Source organism: Sus scrofa, chromosome 17 (genome assembly GCF_054392235.1).
Source record: "Sus scrofa isolate SSC_HxYL_T2T_F1_AM1 chromosome 17, Sscrofa_HxYL_maternal_Yorkshire_Landrace_v2.0, whole genome shotgun sequence".
Classification (NCBI taxonomy): Eukaryota; Metazoa; Chordata; class Mammalia; order Artiodactyla; family Suidae; genus Sus; species Sus scrofa.
The window spans coordinates 42,524,493-42,544,720 of NC_139399.1; the positions used below are offsets into that span (position 1 = coordinate 42,524,493).

Genomic DNA, 20,228 nt, shown 5'->3' on the forward strand with positions numbered 1-20,228 from the left:
AGCCACTGTTTTTCTCCCCTTCCTCTTCTGGCTTCCCTCGCCTCTCTCTCTCTTTTTTTCATTTTAGGGCCACAGCTGCGGCATATGGAAGTTCCCCAGGGGTCAAATTGGAGCTGCAGCTGCCGGCCTACACCACAGCCACAGCAACACTGGATCCTAGCCGCATGGGCCACCTATGCTGCAGCTTGCGGCAATGCCAGATCCTTAACCCACGGAGCGAGGCCAGGGAGCAAACCCACATCTTCATGGATACTAGTTGGATTCTTAACCCACTGAGTCACAACAAGAACGCCTTCCCTCGCCTCTTGACTGATAAAATCACCTCATCTGAAATAGTAGCTTCTCCTCACAGTTTACCGCCTTCATTACATGACATCATCGTATATACTTCTCAGTTTATTGATTGTGTGTTCCATCCCCTGGAGTGTAAGCTCTATGAAGGAAAGAATTATGCCTATTTTGCTCGTTGAAGTGTTCCCAGTTCTGGAATTCCTGTTGTGGTTCAGTGGGTTTAAGAATCCGACTAGTATCCATGAAGAAGCAGGTTCGATCCCTGGCCTTGCTCAGTGGGTTAAGGATCTGGCATTGCCACGAGCTGTGGCGTAGGTGGCCGATGCGGCTAGGATCCTGTGTTGCTGCGGCTGTGGCACAGGCTGGCAGCTGCAGCCCCGTTTCGACCCCTAGCCTGGGAACCTCCATATGCTGCAAGTGTGACCGTGGAAAAAAAAAATTCACGGTTCTTAGGACTGAGCCTGGCACAAAGAAAGCACTCAGTAACCATTTGAAAGAGTGAAAATTTTTAGCAGCCAAACCAAACACACACAAGAGAATAAGGAAAGACCTAATGAGCACCTGCCAAGTATTCATAATCTGAAATGAAAGCCAGAGAGGTCAGGTAGCTTCTTTTAAGTCTCACAGCAAACCCTTCATTGACTCAAACCCAGGCTTCTTTCCATTTTGGGTTTGTATCCAGGTCTCCAAAGAGATCCTTGGGCTTAGGGTTTTTTTTTTTTTTTTTTTTTTTTTTTTGGAGGAGAAAAAGCAGAACTTGACATTCATTTAGTTAACAGGAAACCCTGAAAGCAACAGGAGGGTGAGGAATTAGGTTGCTAAGAAACCCCTGAGGAAGGGGGCGAGGGTTGACATCCATTGCTAGGCAACCTGGAAGAAGCCAGCCAGGCAGGTTTCATAGGCTCCGGGAATGCCAGGCCAGATATGCTCTTAGACTTCTAGTCCAGCCATCTAACTGTATAGATGGGAAAACTGGGGCCTCAAAAGGCAAGGCCAGGAGTTCCCATTATGGCTCAGTGGGTTAAGAATCCAACTGGTATCCATGAGGATGCGGGTTCAGCTCTTGGTGGGTTAAGGATCAGGCTTTGCTGCAAGCTGTGGAGCAGGTCACAGACTCAGCTGGGATCTGGTATGGCTGTGGCTGTGGTGCAGGCCAGCAGATGCAGTGCTGATTCCACCCCTAGCCTGGGAACTTCCATATGCTGCAGGTGTAGTTGTAAAATTAAAAAAGGAAGGAAGGCAGGAAAGAAGGGAGGGTGAAAGGAAGGATGGAAGGAAAGAAGAAAAGGGAGATTTCCTTCAGTCCTTTATTTATTTTTTTTGTCTTTTGTTTTTTTAGGGCTGCACCCATGGCATATGGAATTTCCCAGGCTAGGGGTCGAATCTGCTGGCCTACACCACAGCCACAGCAACGTGAGTTTTGAACCGAGTCTGTGACCTACACCACAGTTCAAAGCAATGCCGATCCTTAACCCACGGAGCCTCACGGAGCCCCACGGATCGAACCTGCGTCCTCATGGATGCTAATCAGATTCCTTTCCGCTGAGCCACGACGGGAACTCCCCTTGTGTCCTTTAAAAGAGAGCCTTCCTTGAGCCAAGTCACTTGACGCTGCGCAAAGTCTCCTTCTGGCCTTGACAAAATAAGCTGCCATGCTGAGAGAGGACCTGTGAGGAAAGGCAGTGTGAGGGCTTTTAGGAGTCTAGAGTGGCACCAGGTGACAGCCAGGAAGAAAACGGGCCTCGGTCCTTTAACCACAAAGAACTGAGTTCTGCCCTGGAACACAGTTTCCAGAGAGGACTGCAGTCTTGAGAGATCCTGAGCAGAGAACCCAGCAAGGTATGCCTGGACTCCGGGCCCACAGAGACCATGAAATAATAAATGCACGTTGTATTAAGCCGTTGGGTTTGTGGCATTTTTGTTACAGAGGAAGAGGTAACCAATATATCAGCAGATAGACGTTTTTAAAGCCCTGGAACCAAGATGACTCCAACAGCCGAGGCCAGGAACCTGATCCGACGCGATTCAGGGAGCATGAATGGAAGGGGATTGGAGTGGGACACGCCCAGCTCGGGCCCTCCGCGGCCTTTCTCCCGCAGCCCCCGGGGCTTCATACTCCTTTCAGCCACTAGGTGTCCCCAGAGTCCACATAAGCCGGTCTCGCCCCCACCTTTCACAGGTCAGAATCCATTTCCTCCAGCATTGGAAGGAACCAAAGTAACAATAAATGGTGCCTCTTCCCGTTCTGTCTCCCCCTCCCCACTTCACCTGGGGGAAACCAAGGCCCGAGGCCTACGGTGCTCTGGCACGTCTCTGGCACGTCTCTGGCACGGCGTTTTACACTCCCCCGACCCTACCCCCTCGCAGGGCCCTGTGAAAGTCAAACGCAGACCTTTAGCCTCTGTCTCTCCAGCTTAGGCAGGGAGAGGGGCTGCGAAGGAGAATGACTTCCGCAGAGGGTTCTGGAGCGACTTGCGGGCTGAGGCTGGAGTTTCTAATTGGTGCCGACCGGAAAGGGTGGAAAACGGACACCCTCGAGGTTGGGGGCCGCTGGTGTATCAGAGCGGCCCAGCTGCAGGTGCTTGGCCACTGACCCACTCCCTTTGCTCAGCCCCTACCACCCTCCCTTGCAGACTGGATTCTCCAGAAACAGACACAGACTGAGTTTGGGGTGCAAGATATTTATTAGGGATAAACACCTGTGAAAAAAAAGAGGGAGGTAGGATTGGGTACAGGAAGTCAAACTGCACTGCTGGCCTGGCAAAGCCTCAGCCACCCTGGTGGGGCCCTGGGGTTAGTACCTGAGGGTACAGGGCAGTGCCAGCACTGCCTTGTGTCTGTCCCACCTTGAATTGAAGTGGCAGGTGTTTATACTTGCTGTCACCCAGGCACCAGATGCAGTCTGCCCTGGGTGAAGTGGCTCTCTTCCACACCTTCTTTTTCTTAGGTTTTGTTTGTGGCCCTCTTGCGTCTAATCCAAGAGGCTAAGATGAAGCACTCACTGCAATTCCTGCACCCCCACACCCCCTCTGTAGGTGCCCAGCCCTCCCAAACCTGCTTCAGTCCTCTTTTAAAGCATCTACGTGTATCCCAGTCCCAAATACCCTCTCTGAATGAGGTCTGCGCTCTTGGCCTGGGTTCTTATTGGGGAATCTTGGCCTTGTCCAACCTTAGGAATTCATTGGATCTGGGAGAGGAAGAATTGGGGGCACAGGGTGTCAGGGGGCCAAAAGTCTTCATAAGCCTTGGTCTCAATTCCCAAAACACACTGGTAAGGAGAATCTCAAGGACAGGAATCATTGTGGCTTCTGCTGTTCCTCTCCAGTCAGTCAATACATCTAAACTGAGGGGCCAGCTCTGTACCAAGTACAGGGACAAAGGCGACTACTCCAGACCCTGAGCCCCACCAGCCTAACACCATCTGCAGATTCAAACAGGGAGGGAGAAGCAGCACCCTGAAGCAACACTTCCCCAGGAGACAGAAACCAAAATCTGGGGCCCTGTCTCGGAACTTGGCTGCTTGCAGGCCCTTTACAAATTGCTTCTGTACCGCTCTGAACAACAGAATCATAGTTTATGGAGCACCAAGTTAAATGCTTCTCGCATCAAACTTCACTCTACTCCGTGAAGCAGGTATTATCATCATCTCCATATTACACATACAGAAAAAGAGTCAGGGTAAAGTTAAGCTGCTCAAGGTCATGCGAGTGCTCAGTGGCGGTGCCAAGCTTTGAGTTCTTTGTGGCCCAACCCTGCCTGTCATTAAGAGCAGGGTCAAACTGGCCCCCTCGGACCAAGTGTGCCTGCACACTTGTTTCACCAGGTCCACAAGGATTTAAAAATATCTGAGTCAGCTTTCATTCTGAAACTGAGATGTTCATAGAAACATCCAATTTCCACCTCCTCTTGAAAAATCTAGTCCCCTGCTCAGAGTGGGCTGCATTCCCACAGGGTCGCAACTAGCAGGTGAGCAGTTGCTTCCCTTGAAGTGGGTCATGAAGCCAGTATCCACCCAGACTCTCTCATTCATTCATGTTACCTGCCTGGGCTCTGCAGGGATGAGTCTATCATCCTTAATGAAGACCAGGAGTCCTGAGACAGAGGGAGCAGAGAGGCTTTGAGGGGCCAGGTCCTTCCTTGCCCTGGAACCCCCAGCTCTTCCTCCATGATGCTAATAAGTCTTGTGGACCTGAATCTGCCAAACTGTTCGGGGAGGGTTGAGGTGAGGCAAAGACATGTAGAACCACAGGGCGAGATGGGGCAAATACACTTTATTCAGTCCTGGCAGAAGTCCTGCTGTGGGTGCCAGTGCCCCAGACCAGAGGGAGCCCTCCCCTCAGCTACGAGACTAGTTCTCCAAGACCACAGACAGTGACATCTCTTCACTCACATGACGTTTTCTGGGGTTTTTCATTGTCTTTTTTTTTTGTTGTTGTTTTTCTTAAAAAAAAAAAAAAAAAAAAAAAGAGAGAGAGAGAGAGAGAAAGAGAGAGAAAAAAAGAGCGCGCGCGCGAAAAGGCCCAGAGCCGGAGCACCAAGCTTAAAGGAGGCAGCTGGTGGCTTTGTCAGCGACGGGAACGCGTGGGGCAGAGACCTGCAGAGACCCTGGGCAGGGGTCCCGGAGGACTCTGGGACCGTTTGTTCCTGAGATCTGTGTGTGTGTGTGAATGAGAGTGTGTGCACACCCGGAGAGGGTGAACACACGCCGGTGAGATACAGGTAGTGAGGGCAAAGGGGGCGTGGGGAGGCCGGAGGGGCGGGGCTTGAGCCGGGAGTGGGGGTAAGAGGGGGTAACGGCGTCAGGGGCACGGTTCCCGAGGGCACACCGAACTGGACACAGCTTCCTCCTGCAGCAGCGCTGGGCGCAAAAGGCCCACCGCTACGCTGACCCTCCCCTCAGTCTCACTAGCTCAGCTGATGGTCTCTCTCAGCTGCTGACAAGTGGGGCTCTTCTGGCCACTTCGTCTGCCACCACGCCTCAGTCTCACCCCCCCTAGTACCAACGTGTCTCAGTTTCTTCCACTGAATACTGTCACTGGAGGCAGAGGGACCTTGATGATAGGAAGGAGCGGTGGGCTTAGGAAGGAGCCCAGGATGGGAGGGTGCCCTGAGGTGATAGGACAACTGGGGAGGGCTGGGAGTAGAAAGGCCCGGTCCCCAAACAACTGCTACGTGTCTTTGTTCTTAGTTTTCTCTCCTGAAGGATTTTCAAAGACAGACCCTGCCCCCAGCTCCCGGTGGGGGAAAGGGAGGTTTCTGAGAACCAGTTTAGGCTGTAGAGGCAGTCAGGCAGTCCGTGTGTGTAGTGGGGGGTGCACGTGGGTCTCGGCGACCCCGTAAGGGAAAAGGGGCCGTGCCACTTGGGAGAGTTCCAAGCCCCAAACCAACCCTTCAGGGCCGGCTGGTCTTTCTCCCCCTTCCGAGTGCTCCTCCCATTTAAGGCAGTGACGCCCCGTCGGGTTGAACGGAAGCCGTGGCTCCTGGATCTAAAGGTTTCTCATCAGGATCGCTCTATATCCGCCCCCCCTTCCTCCCGGAGCCGCTGACAGAGCCGTGCAGTTCGACAGGGACCAGCCCCCTCCTCCCAAGAAGCATTAGGCATGCGCGAGAAGGGGGCGGGCCCCAGCGCTCCCGGAGGGGAAAGGCGTGTGCCCCTCCCCCTCCCTGGGACGGGGCGGGGGGGGTAAGGGAGGAGGGCGCAGGGCGGCCGAGCTGCAGCGCCCCCCCCCAACAAGACAGGAGGCGGGCTAGGCGACCGCGGAGGGAGTCCGGAGCAAGGGCAGGGGCGTGTCCTCCGGCCTTGAGGAGGGGCGTATGCAACGTGGGGGAGGGGTACAGGTCTCTAGGGGAGGATACGAGGTGTATGGGGGGGCGGCTGCTGGTGGTTGCGAGGGAGAGGGCAAGATGGGGAGGGGCTTGGATGTCGGGGAAAGGGTGGGGGTTGGGCTGCCTTGGGGTGTGTCTGCGGGGGGAGGGGCATGTCTGGATTTGAGGGGGGATGGGCACGTCTAGGAGGGGGGAGGCTGTGCGGGAAATGGGGTGCCAGCCTCGGCCTCCGAGGGGCCCCAATACCTGATTCCTGTATGTAAACAGCTGGTTTGGGGGCGTGCGCGCCCCGCTGACGGTGGGCTCAGTAGGTGAAAACCAAGTCGGCGATGCTAGACGGGCGCCAGTCCCCTGCGATCATCTCGGTAACCTCGGGGGTGCAGTAGTCCGGGAACTCGAAGTGCGACGTGCCCGAGGGGGGCGGCAGGTCCGGGTCGCGGTCCAGGGCGCTGCAGTCCAGGCCGGCGGGGCCGGGGGGCAGTCTGGATAGAAAGCCCAGCGGCTCCTCCCCCGACGCCACCGTCTCCTCTTCGCCTTCCTCCGCTGCCGCCGCCTCCTCCTCCTCTTCCTCCGGCTCCTCGTCCTCCGACGGAGTCGGGGAGGCGGCTGTGACAGCCGCCCCCTCGCCCGACGGCCCTTGGGCACGCTCCGCGGGTCCCCGGGCGGCCCGCCCTGCCGGGACCATCCTCCACAGCTCCCGCCCGGGGGTCTCGACCAGGCGCACTTCCAGCAGCTCCTCGTCGTCGTCCTCGTCGTCCTCGGGCGCCGCCGCGCCGCCCCCCAACGGCCCTCCTGCCGCTCGGCGGCCCCCGCGGCCAGGCAGCTGCGGCCCGGGCTTGAGCCGGCTGCCGCCACCGCCGCCGGGGGGGCGGGGCCGCGCCTTGGCGGGCGCCCCCTTGCTCTTTTTGCGCGGCCGGTACTTGTAGTCCGGGTAATCCGCCATGTGCTTGAGGCGCAGCCGCTCCGCCTCCCGCACGAACGGGATCTTCTCCGAGTCCTGCAGCAGCTGCCAGCGGCGGCCAAGGCGCTTGGAGATCTCGGCGTTGTGCATGTCGGGCCACTGGTCCATGATCTTCCGCCGTTCGTGCTGCGACCACACCATGAACGCGTTCATTGGTCTCTTAATGTGGCCGCTCGGGGTCTTGCACCAGCCGGGCTCACGCGCCCCCTCCTCGGCCGGCCCGGGCCCCGGGGGCGGCGGCCCGCCGTCCCGCTTGGCCCTCGCGCCCCGCTGCTGCACCATCGCGCCTGGGCCCGGGGCCGCTAGACGCCGCCGGGGGCCGTCCGCATCCTCCGCGGCTGGGGGTGGGGGAGGAGGCAGCAGCGATGGAGGGGCGGCCCCGCCCCGCAGCTCGGCCCGGCCCCCGCGAGCTGGGGAGCTAGGAGCTGGGCGCACCGGCCCAACGGACGGCGGGGGGAGAAGGTCAGCGGCGCGGTCTCAGGCGGGCTCGGCGCGCCCCCGCCGCCTCCGGCAAGTTGCGCCCTGCAGCACGCCACACATTGTTTTGCGGGGGTGGAGGAATTGCACCCCCAGGCCCCCGCGGGCTCTCCTCGCAGCCGCCTGCTCAGCCGCGGCCCGCGCGCGCTGCTCCCCGCCCGGCTGCCTTCCAGTGTCTTTCTCCCCGCGCGGCCCCGCCGGCGCGCGCGCCACCCCTCCCCCTCGCCGTCTGCGGGCCGCTGCGGCGCGCGCGGGGCCGCCCCGTGTAAACACCGAGGTGCCCGCTTGGGCTGCGGCCGGGCCACGCCTCGCGCTCGGGCGGCGCGTCACCCGTTGCTGGGCAGAGAACCTGGTATTTGCATCTCCCAATCGCTGTCTGCCAAAGCGGGGCGGGGCTGCGGGGCTGCGGGGCTGGGCGGTCTCCCGACTGGGATCGGGGGTGTCGGATGAAGTAGGTTTCTTTTCTTAGGCTTGGGACTAGTGGGAGGGTGGCGGGACGCCGAGCGTGCTTCTCTTCAGGCTTCCGAAAGCCTGTCCCCGCCCCCACGTTGCCTTTGAAGTTTAGCTTGCTCAATGACACCTGCCGCCAGGTAGGACCTCTGCTCTCTCCTCTTTCGGTGGCGTCTTTTTGAATCGTCCCAGAACAAAGGTGGGGGAACCTAGGCTCAGGAAATCTCCTTAAGGGACTCATCGTGTCAGTGATGTAGCCCCTGCCTACTACACACAAGGTCTAGCCAAGCACGAGTCAACAAATGCTTTGGGGCCCAAATAACCGAGTCCCTTTCAAATTTTTTTTTTTCTCGATTGAAACGCCGTAAGAGTCCTGGGAAAGAAGGCCACATGACTCCCACTTTCCAGGCAGAAACACCAAAGATTTGCAGATGAGAGCTCGAATCCTAGGTTCGCAGTCCCAGCTTTCTCCGCAGCGCACGAAGGGGCCGAGGCACCTCGCCAACCAGCCAAGCACCCGAATAGGGAGGACTTCTCGCTTTTTCTGTTCTCAGGCGAGGTTCGAAAATGTATGGGTGCCCCATTCCTAGGCCCCACCCCACACCGCGACCAGCCGGGTGCCAGACTGGGGCGCGATGCCCCTCCCGGGTCTGAAGAAGCGTGCGCGGGCACAGGGGCGGAGTCAGGCCAGGGGGCGTGCCCGGGACGCACGCTCTGGGCGCGTGGCGGGGAGGGGCTGCGCGCTCCCTGTTCACCACGTGTGTGTGCTCGCTCGGGCACTGCGGGGCGTGCGCTACCCCTGGGGTAGGTCACCTTCATCGTGCCGTGGGCCTAGGCGGTGGGAGAGGTGCTGAAGCATCGCTCCGCGGAATAAGAAACTGGGAGAGGTTGGGTTGAGGGTATCTAAGGTAGCAATTTGCTGGGGCACAGCGGGGCAATGTCCGGGTCGGAGGATGCGTGTCTCACGCGGTAGACCTCACCCACCTCTGGGCGGGCGGGGTCTGAGAGCTTGCGGGTGTGGGGCGGGGAGGAAGGACGAGGTGCGGCTCCACAGACGATGGGGGCGGGGTGGTGCTCTGGGTGCCCGGGAGGGAAATGTAGCTTCGCGGGTGGGAGGGGGCGACTCTTAAAGGCACAGGGCACCCAGAGGAGAAGGCCCTGCGGGCGACTAAATGGTACCTCTGGCGACTTACTGAATGCTGAGATCTGGAGATCCCCGAGTTTGAAGCTTCATGACTGTAGCCTGGATGGTTCAGTGCTCCCTGAAGTCCGAGTTCCTGTAATCATATGCAGGTGTCTTTTTTGCTTGGCCTGAAAATAGGGAAAAAAGCACTTTCTTCCACATATGGTTATCTTGCACATTAAATGGAGGTAATGAATGTAGACACATCCCTGACATCTAGTAAATGCTGGATAAATATTAGTTATCAGGGGAGTTCCCATCAAGGCTCAGCAGAAACGAATCTTAACTAGTATCCATGAGGACACAGGTTCAACCCCTGGCCTTGTTCAGTGGATTAAGGATCCGCACAGGGCTCAGATCCCGCGTGGCTGTGGTATAGGCCTGCCGCCACAGCTCCAGTTCGACCCCTAGTTGGGGAACCTCCATTTGCTGTGAGTGTGGCCCTAAAAAGACAAACAACCAAACCAAAACAAAATAGTTATCAGGGACTCAGGGTACCACCAACCTAGAGACACCAATATGATAAAAAAAAAAAAATTAGGCAGGGTGGGATGGATTTAACATTTCAAAAAAGGTATCAAAGTAGCAAGCCTGGGTAAAATAAAAGCTTTTTTGAATTTACACTTTTCCCATTTAATACTTGTTTTATTCTCAATGACATAGGATGGGCACTGCCATCTTTTCAGTGTTTACAGCCTTTCAAAGATCTTAACTCTGGCGCTGTAGCTGCTGCTAATAACCATCATTAGAGTGTTAGTGCTGACCTCCTGGATAGCCCTCAACCACAAGTCTTGAACCCACCCCGGGGCCTTTGTACATGCTGTCTCCCCACATTGCTGGTCCATTTCGTTCTAACCTCAGTTCACATGAACTCTCCAGAGACACCTGCCCTGACCACTTTGCTGTTGCCCACCCATCCCCCTACATCCCAGGTACACAGAATTGCTGGTCAGTTTGCTGACATCATTGTCCATGATTGGCTCACTTTATGTTTGTATGTATTTGATTATATGTAATATGGTAAACACCAGCGAAATCAGCAACCCAGCCCAAGAACTGGAACAGTGACAATGACCTCGCTTCCCTTGTGAACGTCTTGCCCATCCCCATTCCTTGCTTTTCCTCACCTGATGTAATTAATAGCTAACCTGAGTCTTCCTTTACACCTAAAGAAAGGCTAGCAACTTTATTAAGATATAATCCATGTGCCATACTATTCGCCCGTTTAAACTATATGATTCAATGATATATAACTTGTGCAGCCGTCACCACAGTCAATTTTAGAATATTTTCATCATCCCGCAAAGGGAGGATGTATATATACAGAGATGTATAAGTATATATACTCTATACTTAATTCCTCCATCCCCTCTACCTTCACATCCTCTACCTCTGCTCTTAACCCCCAGCTCTAGACAACCATAAATTTACTTTCCATCTCAGTGGATTTGCTGCACTGTTTATATCCCTATCAGCAGTGTATGAGGGTTCCAGTTTCTCCTTTGTCTTATTTTTAAAATTTTATTTTCTTCAAAAATACATTCTCTTGCCTTTAGCTTTATCAAAAGGGTATCATGCTGCATGTAATACTCTGGTATTTCTCAACATTATAGTGCTAAGATTCGTCTATATTTTTGCACCTGTATGGGATTTGTTCATTTTTCTCTGCAGGAATGTACACGATTTTTCTATCTAGTGTCCTGTCCATTGGCATTTGGGCTATGTTGTGTTTTTGCTCTGGACAGTGTTCTTATTTACAATCCTGATGTGTTCCTGGTGCTCAAATGCAGGAAGGTCTTCCAGGTATTTTATGGACAGTGTGGTGGCTGCATCTGAGGATATGCGAACACTAACTCCTTTTTTTCTTTCTTTCTTTCTTTCTTTCTTTTTAGGGCCTTACCTGAGGCATATGGAAATTTCCAGGCTGGAGTTGAGTTGGAGCTGCAGCTGCTGGCCTACACCCCAGCCACAGCTATGCTGGATCCAGGCCACATCTGCAACCTATACTGCAGCTAGCAACGCCAGATCCTTATCCACTGAGCAAAGCCAGGGATCCAACCTATGTCCTCAGAGACACTATGTCAGGTTCTTAACCAATTGAGCCACAGTGCTACTTCACGAATGCTCTTGCAAGTGATACCAAACTTCCAAGTTGTATCAATTTACTTTTCCAGCAGCAACATAGAAGGGAGCCTCTTCATCCACATCCTTTCCAAAGTTTGGTATTGTTAGACATCCTAATTTTTGCTTGCATTGTTTTAAGTCATCGCCTTTTTTTTTGTTTGTTTGTTTCATAGCACTTACCGCATTCTGGAAGTATTTTATTTATTCACTTGTTTTTTGCCTGCCTCTCCTCCACGGGATGCCAGCAGAGATTTTTGTCTGTCTACTGCTCTGTTCCTAGGAGAGTGCCTAGCGCTCAATGTGCTCGGTCAATATATACTAAATGCAAAGTCGGTGCTCTGTCACGACTGTGCTCCAATTCCTATGGGAGCCCAGAGAAAGGGAGTTGAACTTTGGAATACAAGATCCAAAACTCTGGTTTGCTACTGAGATTTGGCATTTATCAGTGGCCCACAGACGACCCTGTGTCCTTTCAAATGGGTGCCCCAGAGTGCGGCTGTAAAAAGAATCTAATCTGGATACCTGCCCCGCCTCCTTTCTGGTCCCTGTACCCAGGAGGTCTCCTTCCATTCCATTCTCCTCACTGAAGCCAATGTGATGGTGTTTTTCAGTCACAAATCTGATTGTGGGTCTTTCCTTCGTAAAACTCCTTGGTGGTTTTCCGGAGTTCCCCTTGTGGCTCAGTGGGTTGAGAACCCGATATAGTACCCACGAGGAAGCAGGTTGGATCCCTGGCCTCCTTCAGTGGATGAAGGATCCGGTGTTGTCACGAGCTGCAGCATAGGTTGCAGATGCTGTTGGGATCCCACATTGCCGTGGCTGTGGTGTAGGCAGCAACTGCGGCTCCGATTCATCCCCTAGCCTGGGAACCTCCATATGCTGCAGTGCGGCTGTAAAAAGAATAAATAAATGAGAAAATAAATAAATAAAACCCTTCGGTAGTTATCCCTTTACTCTCAAGATAAACATCGGATTTTCACCTGACTCACCAGGCCAAGCTTGGTTAGACCCCTGCTCACCTAAACTGACCTCCTCTCCTGATTTCTCAGTCTTGAGCCACTTTCTTTTTTTTTTTTTTTTTTTTTGTCTTTTTGCCTTTTTAAGGGCCACTCCCGAGGCATATGGAGGTACCCAGGCTAGGGGTCTGATCGGAGCTGCAGACGCCGGCCTACGCCAGAGACACAGCAACGTGGGATCCGAGCCAAATCCGAGACCTACACCACAGCTCATGGCAACACCGGATCCTTAACCCACTGAGCAAGGCCAGGGATCGAACTTGCAACTTCATGGTTCCTAGTTGGATTCATTAACCACTGCACCACGATGGGAACTCCATGAGCCACTTTCTAGTCACACAATGTCTCTTTTCAGTTAGTGGAACAAGCCAAGCTGCCTGGCCACACAGGGTGTTGTGAAGTCCGCCCCCTCACCTTTTCCAGCCCTCTATCGGCCCTAGAGCTCTACCAACTCCATGTTCCTTTTCTTCAGGGCATCAGTGACCTGCCCAGCTCATTTGACACTTGGAACAGATTTTTAAACACTCGCCTTCTTTAAATGACATTTTTAATAACAGGCATGAAATACAATGAATAGTACTAATGACTATGGGCAGAAAAGAAACATAGATGATGAAAATATTCTTTTATTGAACTTTGTATATGTAATAAAGTCAGTCAAAATAAATACTAAAGTACAAAAAAAGGGAAAGGATATTGGGTCAATATTTTTCAACTACATAAATACATTTCTTTGAAAAAAAGGGTAAAAACACAGGGGTCTCTTGCAGTAATAATTAGGTTACATTAATTATGTTATGGTTTAAAATCAAATAAGAACACTTTAGAAATAAAGAATCCATGGCACAGTGGAAATGAATCCGACTAGGAACCATGAGGTTGCCAGTTCGATCCTTGGCCTCACTCAGTGGGTTAAGGATCTGGCGTTGCTGTGAGCTATGGTGTAGGTTGCAGATGCAGCTTGGATCTGGAGTTGCTGTGGCTGTGGTGTAGGCCGGCAGCTACAGCTCTGATTAGACCCCTAGCCTGGGAACTGGCATATGCCGCAGGTGTGGCCCTAAAAAGCAAAAAAAAAAAAAAAGAGAGAGAAATAGAAATTAAAATATCAAATTTAATATTAAATATATGTCTCAAATTCAGTAAAAGATAATTTTACCAAATAATAATATTATATATATAATACTATTTAACTAAATAATAAAATTTGTAGTTGCCACAGTCTGCAGTTCACTCTTTGTTTCACTGTTTTGAATTTTAAATACAAAAGCTTCAAGTGGTCACACAGAATAACAGAATTGAAGCAACTCAAGTTCTGGTTCTTCAGTTTCCTAATCACTGTGCTATCATTGTTTATTTTGAATCTATTGTTTAAACACAGCCATATGTTGTACCAAAGGGGCTGGAGACACAAGTACTCAGGAAGCAAGCTTGAACAATTCCAGACTGTTGTGAACTAATTCTCAAAACTGACACGTGTAGCTGTGTCTGACTTGGTGTGTGTTAGGGGCTGAATGTATAACTGGGAGTGCTCTGAATTCACTTCCTTGTGGGCGATATTGTCTTCTAGGGTACAAGTGATTCAAATACACTGATTCGAAGCATACAAATATATCATTAGGCCTCGAGTTAGACCAGTAACTTGATTTTCAGGGAGGAGTGTCTTATCACTGACCTGGTTAGAATTGTGGGCACATGGTAATAAAATACAGACTGATATTCAATCCATCTTACTGTTTTCACATTCTCTGCAGACAGTACACCCTCTCATGGCCTGCAAAGCCCTGCCGAGCCGAGCAGGAGCTCCATCAGGTCAGAGGACCCACCTGCTTTCCACTCTCCACAGCACCCAGCAGATCGGGGCACAACAGAGACTCCGTATCCATTCAGTCAGGGGAGGAAGGAGCCAACTCGGGTGCGGTGGGGCTGTCCCAGACACCACCGTGCAGCTTCATCCACCCCAACTGTGTCTCGCTCTGAGACATCAGTCTTTGAGCTGGCACGGTCCTCAGAGACATTCATAATAGAGAATAATAAAAACAAGCAATTTCATTTTTTTGATTCATCTAAATGTCTTTAAAAAATTCAGAGATGATCATATGTGAATGTGAGCGTGTACATTGTGTGTGTACATTACAGGGCTCTCTTTCTGAATAATGGCATACAACGGCACATGTGACTCATGAGCACTTAGATTTTGCTAGTGCAAATTGAAATGTGCTATAATGCAAAATTCTCACTGGTTTTCAAATACTTAGCTTAAAAAATATAAAATATTGCATTAATATTTTTCTGTTGATTATATGTTGGGATTATAACATTTTGGATATATTGGGTTAAATAAAACACGTCAAAATTAATTTCACCTGTATCTTTTATTTACCTTTTTTGTTTTTGTTTTGTCTTTTTTTTTTTTTTTGCTATTTCTTCAGGCCACTCCCTCGGCATATGGAGGTTCCCAGGTTAGGGGCCGAATCCGAGCTCTAGCCTACACCACAGCCACAGCAACGCCAGATCGTCAACCCACTGAGCAAGGGCCGGGATTGAACCTGCAACCTCAAGGTTCCTAGTTGGATTCGTTAAACACTGCGCCACGACAGCAACTCCCTTATCTACCTTTTAAAGTGCGGCTTTTGGGAGTTCCCATCGTGGCGCAGTGGTTAACAAATCCGACTAGGAACCATGAGGTTGCGGGTTCGGTCCCTGCCCTTGCTCAGTGGGTTGACGATCCGGCATTGCCGTGAGCTGTGGTGTAGGTTGCAGACGTGGCTCGGATTCCGAGTTGCTGTGGCCCTGGCGCAGGCTGGTGGCTACAGCTCTGATTAGACCCCTAGCCTGGGAACCTCCATATGCTGCAGGAGCGGCCCAAGAAATAGCTAAAAAATAAAAAAAAAAATAAAGTGTGGCTTTTGGCATGCTTTATTTTATTTCCTTTTTTTTTTTTGTCTCTTTAGGGTGCGGCACCTGGAGGTTCCCAGGCTAGGGGTGGAATCAGAGTTGTAGGTGCTGGCCCTTTGCCACAGCAACGCGGGATCCGAGCTGCATCTGTGACTTACACCATAGCTCACGGCAATGCCAGGTCCTTAACTCACTGAGCAAGGCCAGGGATTGAACCTGCAACCTCATGGATACTAGTTGGGCTCGTTAACCACTGAGCCACAATGGAAATTCCTTTTATTTCTATTGTTATGGCCACACCTGCAGCTATGGAAGTTCCCAGCAATGCCCGGAACATAACCCACTCAGCTCCTTAACCCAATGAGTAAGGCTAGGGTTTGAACCGGCATCCTCTTGGGTCCTATGTGGGGTTCTTAATACTCTGTGGGGTTCTTAACCCACTGAGCCATAACAGGAACTCCTGGAAAATTTTAAATAACACTTAGGGGAGTTCCCATCGTGGCGCAGTGGTTAACGAATCCGACTAGGAACCATGAGGTCGAGGTGAGGCTCGGATCCCGCATTGCTGTGTCTCTGGCTTAGGCTGGTGGCTACAGCTCCGATTAGACCCGTAGCATGGGAATCTCCATGTGCCACAGGAGCGGCCCTAGAAAAGGCAAAAAGACAAAAAACAAAAAACACTTATGGCTTGCATTATATTTCTCATAAACAGTGCTAATACAGAGAGGGAGGTTTTTCTTATCTTTACTTGGCAAAATAAAACGTTGGCAATCTTTTGTCTGTCTCCAAATTTTAAAATGTGTTGGTTTTTTTTTTTTTAGGGGAGGGGGATTTTTTTTTTTTAACCTCCCTGTGAAATCCCAGTCTCAAAGATCCTGATGGAATTCTGGGTTGCCAGTCCATAAGATGCAGTTCGAGACTCAGAGAAGCACAAAGTAGGAGAGACCAGAACTGGGGACATGTATCACAGGGAGAAGAGGACAGCATCAGAGGCATTTTAGCAGCACCAGCAGGACTGATGGAACTCAGCAATGATTATTGGGAGAAAAAAGAAGATGACTAGATAGAGAAGCTAACTTTATCTGGATAGTGGGTCCCATCTGGTGACTCAAATCACACCACATTGGTACCTCCCCATATTTCCTAGACTAATTCTTACTCCCACAGCCGAACTCAGAAAGTCATTACACTTTTTTTGGAAGGGGGTTGACTGCATTCTTTTTTTCTTTTTTTTTTTTTTTTCTTTTTAGGGCCACACCTGGGACATGTGGAGGTTCCCAGGCTAGGGGTTGAATCAGAGCTATAGCCGCCAGCCTACACCACAGCCACAGCAACGCCAGATTCAAGCCACGTCTGCCACCTACATCACAGCTCACCACAACTCCAGATCCTTAACCCACTGAGCAAGGCCAGGGATTGAACCCGCAACCTCATGCATGGTTCCTGGTCAGATTCATTTCCGCTGCACCATGACGGTAGCTCCTTGACTACATTCTTTATCACAAAAGGAAGCACTAGTAATAATTATGCTAGAACAACAGAAATAAACTTAGACTGCCTGGGCAAACTGGGAAGTAAGTAATTCTTATCCATTGGCTAAATATAGCAGACTCCCATAGATGACTCAGAAGTCAAGCATGGAAATACTGGGGCTTTTAACAATCAAAGCATCCAGGATTTGAAGTCAAACTTTGTACAATGTTATGAGTCTTTAGGGATTTACTTCAACTCATTTGCCCCAGTTTTCTAATCTGCAAAATGGGACAGCCATAATAGTTCAGGACATGGAACATGGTAAAGATTCAATGAGTTTTAACAAGAGCAACAAAAAAAAAGTACTCTAGTGTGTATCTTCTCTTTAAAAAATGTACAAAAAGGCAAAACTATGGCGGCAGCAAAAAAGATCTAATAGTTGTCAGTGTTTGGTGGGAAGAGGGTTGATTAGGTGAAGCACAGGGGATTTTTAGGGCAGTGAAACTCTTCTGTAAGATACTATATTGATGGATACAAGACTTTATGCATTTGTCAAAACCCATAGACCTCTACAACAGAAAGAGCGAACTTTAATGCATGAAAAAAAATCATCTAGGACATAGAGAGAATTCCAAAGTAGAATTCCGAATAGAACAAAACAATCAAACTGTATTACAAAAGTAAGAAACAACCCCGCTGAAGGGAATGGGGGAAAGGATCCTGACTTAAGTAACTTTAGAAATAAGTGGAGTCTGTAAAACTAAAAGCAAAAGAAAGGGTACAGAAATACTGAACTCTAGGCGATAAAGTTTCCCACAGGGGTATGGCTTAGTGCTGATGCCGCTATACATGTGTACTGGAACGGATGGTGAAAGGTGGAAGCCAGGTTCCTCACTCTTGGAGTGGGAATTTGCAGATACACAAGGGGAGGAGGCTAGAATGATCACGTGGATTAGAGTTGGAAATATAAATAGGATCTCATGTTTAGCTTAATATAGATATACATGGTTACATACGGAAATATTCATAGATATGTGTTTCTACACAGGGTACCTCATACACACATATTTCTTTGTTCTCTTAGTTGAGAAAACTTAAACGAAACAGCATCCCAGTAGCAATGAGCACACCTAGGAGCCAGATCGTGGTTGCTAATGTTCTTCTCCAGTAGGAGGGATGTGGGCTTTTGAAAAACAGCTGATTCCAGAACTGGGACAGGGAATATAAAAGAAAAGTCTGGGGCATCGTATAGTGTCAGAAAGTAAGAAAGTGTCAAGAACAACAAAAAGACACATAAAGATGGGAATATGTCACAGGGACACCGGAGCCAACTAAAAGAGCTCCCAAAGGCCAAACCTGGACCAATTTCAGCATCAAAATTAAGTAGTACTGATCATAACCTAAGGTATGAAATAAATATCTATGACTCCACTGCTGTAAATAAATGACTGAATAAACAAACGGAGGAAAAGAAACACATCTTCAGTTTAGAAAAATTCCAAATACTTTAAGCAGATACTCCACCCTCAAGGGGTAGAACACTACTCCCCACTCCTCAAGTGTAGGCTCAGCATAGCCAAGTCATGTCCCTCCAAACAGGAGAGCAGGAACTTTACAGTGGAGAAATATGACAGACACTCTCAGGTGATGGAGGTCAACACCGATGGTGGTAAGTTCTGTTGATGTCTGAGAAACTGCCACAGCCAAGAGGAATCTAAGGAGACATGAGATAAATGCAATGTGGCATCCTGGATGGGATCCTGAGATAGAAAAAGGACATTAAGTAAAAACTAAGGAAATCAGAATAAACTATGAACTTTAGTTAATAATAATGTATCAATATTGGTTTATTAATTGTAACAAATGCACCATATTAATGTAAACTGTTGATACCAGAGGAAAGGGATGGTGGATGAATATAGGAATTTGTATCATCTTTGCAATTTTTCCATAAATCTAAAACTGCTCTAAAAAATAAACTTTATTTTAAAAAAGATGGCACAAGGCTTTAAAAACACGTTTAGTTTATTTAGGTTTTAGAGTGTTAAAGCAATTACATAGTCTGCCTTAAAAATGGAATTTCTTGGGAGTTCCTGTTGTGGCTCAGTGTTAAGGAACCCCAAGAGTACCCATGAGGATGCGGGCTTGATCCCTGGCTTTGCTGAGTGAGTTAAGGACCTGGCCTTGTGGTGTAGGCCACAGATGTGATCCACTGTTGCTGTGGCTCTGGCTTAGGACTGCAGCTGCAGCTCCAATTCGACCTGGGAAGCTCCATATGCCAATTGAGCAGCCGTAAAAAGCAAAAAAAAAGGAATTTCTTCCTCAAGGGATTAAGAAAAATATTCATTTGTCCTATATTGTTAATATGCTTTGACTCTGGGAGTTAAATTGTCCAGTAAAAGTCAGCTACCAATTACTAGATCAATCTCATGAATTCAGCATCAAAACCTCAGCGTCTTTAATTTGTATGTATTTGAAAAACAAGCAAGGAAAGATGACTAGCTTCTTGATCATTTTAAATTAAAAGAAAATTGCCTATAATGAAATAATCCACAGAGAGCAGCTATCAACCCCATTGCCTAAAATTATTTTAGTAGAGAACGACATATATTGTGTAATTGGAACAGTTTTGTTCTCCTTAAATAAAATACCAGCCAAAGATTATTCAGGCTGCAACAACGGACAGAGGCGTTACTGCTAGTTCCTTCTAATTTGGAGAATTCCTTTTTTTTTTTTTTTTTTTTTTAAATCGAGTCGTTGCTACATTGAAGCTGGAGGGAGAGCAAGGTCGAAGCTCATTGGCGGTGTGCCTGGGCGGGGGCAGGATTCTAAGCCAAGGGACCTGCCCATTGGTGGGCTGCCGGCAGCAATGGGGCGGGGACGCCCGGGATGGAGGTCGCCCCCCATTGGCTGCGTCGTTGGAGGCTGGTGTAAAGGACCGCCAAAGCCTGTGCAGCTAGTTTCTACGGCAACCGAGGCTTGAAAGAGCCACTCAGATTTCGGCGATCGTTCCCAACTCCCCCCTTCCGGCGGGGGCTGGGCGGCCTGGATTTGAAGGCTGATGAAGGAGACATGGGGGCTGGGAATTAAGGGGACAGGGCTTTCCTCGACCACACCAACCTAGCAAAGCAAAGTTTGAACTGGGTTCGAGGAACCCGGCCTGCGTACTCACTGGGGGGGAAAAAAAAGAAAAAAAAAAAAAAATCAGCCAAACAGAAGGCCATAAAGACGAAGGAGAAAAAATGACATATAATCCATCCTCCCTTGATTTCTCCATGGGTAACTTTTGCATGTGAACAAACATAAAGCCTGGCACTGAGTAGGAAAGCGGTATTGAGTGGGAGGGAGAAAGGGAGGAAAGAAGAGAAGAAGAGAGAGAGAGGGAGGATCCCCGCTGTAGGCAACGTGGCGTGAGAAAGAGTGCCCGCCCTTTGGGGCTGAAAGTCCACAGACAGACCCGATGGGGTATGACAGCCTTGAGTCTGGGAGTTAGACGGAGAGAGGGCTCGCCAGGCGCACTGGAAAGATGAGG

The 20,228-nt window shown here is 50.2% G+C and overlaps 1 protein-coding gene across 1 annotated transcript; it reads right to left on the bottom strand.

Moving 5' to 3' along the window:
- Window positions 1-2,956: 2,956 nt before the first annotated feature.
- On the bottom strand, window positions 2,957-7,739 carry SOX12 (SRY-box transcription factor 12). Its single transcript, XM_021077779.2, has one exon. It carries the CDS (start codon window positions 7,358-7,360, stop codon window positions 6,422-6,424), a length of 939 nt encoding a protein of 312 aa, XP_020933438.1. The 5' UTR covers window positions 7,361-7,739; the 3' UTR covers window positions 2,957-6,421.
- Between the last annotated feature and the right edge of the window lie 12,489 nt (window positions 7,740-20,228).

What these genes read in the sequence shown, in the direction of transcription:
- SOX12 (XM_021077779.2), bottom strand. Translation starts at nt 7,360, where the DNA reads ATGGTGCAGCAGCGGGGCGCGAGGGCCAAGCGGGACGGCGGGCCGCCG.